The sequence below is a fragment of the Lolium perenne genome, chromosome 1, assembly GCF_019359855.2.
Source record: "Lolium perenne isolate Kyuss_39 chromosome 1, Kyuss_2.0, whole genome shotgun sequence".
NCBI lineage: Eukaryota > Viridiplantae > Streptophyta > Magnoliopsida > Poales > Poaceae > Lolium > Lolium perenne.
This window is the reverse complement of record NC_067244.2, coordinates 157,195,902-157,198,718: the sequence shown is the minus strand read 5'-3', so window position 1 is coordinate 157,198,718 and position 2,817 is coordinate 157,195,902. Positions and strand designations below refer to the sequence as shown.

Sequence of the window (2,817 nt, the reverse complement as noted above, 5' to 3'; positions counted from 1 at the left end):
AATTGACCCCAATGATTTGCTGAAAATCCTTGCTAAATTAGTGATAAATATTGTTCATTTGTAGAAAATGACCCTACTGCAACAGTCATGACCTCCTATTCTAGATTGGCTTCGCCCCTTGTCTTCCTCCTTTGTACGGAAACGCACGATCACAAGAGGGTGCCACCTAAAAACAACGAGGCTTGCAGCGCATGAAAAAAGCCACAAGTACACGGCATGATTAATAATAGTAGTAACATATACTTTAATTAATAATATCACCGCCTTAAATTATAAATTATAGAGCGAGAGTGGGCGGGAGAGCGTATCTTGTACGCTTGCCTCCTCCATTTTCCCACGCAGCCCTCTTCCCCAATACACGATCCATTGCTTCCATGGAGACAGACCGAGCTCCATGGACGCGCACCCAACCAAACTCCGGATGCTCTCTCTCGAGAGAGACGACGCCTCACCTAGAAAGACGCACCGACACCACACTCCCAAACACGATACAGTTAACTCACGCAACGCAATGACTCTCCGATGACTTGACAGCTAGCTGCATACTGTAGCATTACTAGTATACTCCCAACGAGCATCGCGGCTGGCCGACGAAGCGGCTAGCTGTACTGGACGAAGGAGCGGTAGAAGGTGTTGGGCCTCCAGTTGGCCGGGATGACCTTGTTGGCGACGAGCGTCTTGCCGGACTCGTTGCGGATGCGGATGGAGAATGGCGCCTGGAGCCTGTGGTTGGAGTCGAGGCGCCAGATGGAACCCCAGGACTCGCGCATCCGCGTCCAGCGCCCGCCGCCGGGGCCCCGCGACTCCATGAGGTCGACCTGCACCACGTCGCCGTCGCCGTCCTCGTACTCCACCAGCACCGCGAAGTAGACGGGGTTGGAGTACTCCTCCACGTGGAAGCCGATCTTGAGCCCCGGGAACTCGCACGGCACCCTGCGAAGAACACGGCCAAATGTTTCAGCTAGATTTACTCGGATTATCAAAAGAGACGTTGCATTGCTCGATCTTGGCGTGGAGTATTATTTATTTTTCCTTTGAGAGGGACCCAGTTTGGTTGAGAGAGAGGATGTGGTTGGCCGGTGGCGAATGGCAGTGGCAGGGCGCGCATATGCCGTGCTGCAAAAAGGAGGTGCGTTGGGTCCGAGCAATAAAGCGAAGCTCAGCTGCACATGCATGCGCGCAGGCGGGAGTGTGCGCGGCGCCCGTGCCCGGTCGGCCAGCAGTAATGTGGGCGGTTGGGTGGATCAGCTTTTTTTCTTTCACTTTTCACTGACCGGCCGGTGCCGGCCGACGGAAAATTCAGGGAAGAATTAGAGTAACCACGCTGGCAAAACGGTACAGATTAGCTCTAATTACCTGGTGAACTCGATGTCGATGATGCCGGAGTGGCGGAGCTTGTCGTTGAGGCCTGGCTTGGCGAGCCGGCCGAAGGCGGTGCCGCTGAGGTCGAAGTGGAAGGGCGCCACCGGGTAGTAGTTCATGTCCGTGATGATCACCGTCTCCGTCCGCCCGGAGCACGACTGGTCCTTCCTGCATCTGATCTGCGCCACACACACAGCCAGAAAAAACGTCAGCTTCATCTTCAACCTCCAGCCAGCCAGCAACACGCGGACAGAGAGAGAGAGAGAGAGAGAGAGCTCTCTGATTGGGCGTCAATCAATCAGTTAATTAATGCGCTACAGCTGCTGCAACGGCACTAGCTACTACGCCGCACAGTGCCACGGAAAGCGACCTACGCGTGTGGGGCCCTGCCTGCAGACGCTGCAGATCGGTCGATCAATCGTAACGGACTAGTTTGACAGTAACTATAGCAGAGTGTTACTGGAGTATTACAGACTGTTGTTACTCTCTGTTGGAGGAAAATATTTCTCTTTACCTTGTAGCATGAGCCGCATCCCTTGCCGTCCTTGAACAGCGGCTGGTTGCCGCAGGAGCCCATGGACATGAACGGGTAGCGGTTCACGTGCTTGAAGCCGCAGGCGCCGCCTGCAGGAGGAAAGAAGATGAAGCAGAGTGAGCGGCATTGCTCGCGCAAAGAACAGACAGATCCGTCCGTTCATCCTTGAGCTGAGCTGCGAGAGAGAGGGGGGAATGCAGCTGGGTTCTCACCGTTGTCGTCGGGGCCGGCGCCTTCGGGCTGGCCGTACCACGTCGCCCTCGCCGGCGTCCAGGGGCCCCAGTACTTGGTGGCGTCGCTGGCGTTCCAGTCGGCGCCGGCGGTGGCCAGGTCGGTGCTGGTGTCGTACTCCACGGCGGCGTCGACGGCGCCACCGACGGCCGCGAAGGAGAGGAGCGCCGCGAGAACGGCGAGGGAGGAGAGCGTGCCCATGCCGCGGCGAGTGGAGTGTGGATCTGGAGAGTGCAGTGGGGGAGGAGTGATGGTGGTATGTTTTGTTCCTGTGCTGGAGTGGGGAGGTGGCCGTGGTGCGGCGGCCCTATTTATAGCCCAGATCGGGTACATTACACGCTGCTAAGCTAAGCGAGCAACGAGGTCGATGGACGATGGGTTCGTGTGTGAGCGCGGAGGAGGTAGGGAACGTGCCATGTTGGGCCGCGGCACATGGCATGCACACTCGTCCATCGTGTCTACGGGCAGCGCGAATTAAAGGTGGCAGATGATAGTTGGGACGGGTAGATAGATACGAGTAGGATGATGCTAGCTGCCATGGCAGCTTAGCTCAGGCCGAGCTCAGCCGAACGAGAACGCAGAACACAACACAGCAGGACTGAAGCTAGGCGCGTCGTGGTGGAGCACAATGTGTCGGCGAGCGCCGGGGTGGCCCATCGGCCCATGAGTGAGATGAGCTGGGTTCTTCA

General features: G+C 57.1%; 1 protein-coding gene across 1 annotated transcript; it reads right to left on the bottom strand.

The window, feature by feature from the left end:
- Nucleotides 1-243: 243 nt before the first annotated feature.
- LOC127309134 (expansin-B4) lies at nucleotides 244-2,422 on the bottom strand. The gene is made up of 4 exons (XM_051340108.1): nucleotides 2,110-2,422; nucleotides 1,877-1,986; nucleotides 1,357-1,541; nucleotides 244-933 (listed from the first exon to the last, which is right to left on the bottom strand). Exons 1-4 carry the CDS (start codon nucleotides 2,327-2,329, stop codon nucleotides 600-602), a joined length of 849 nt encoding a protein of 282 aa, XP_051196068.1. The 5' UTR covers nucleotides 2,330-2,422; the 3' UTR covers nucleotides 244-599.
- Nucleotides 2,423-2,817: the final 395 nt, after the last annotated feature.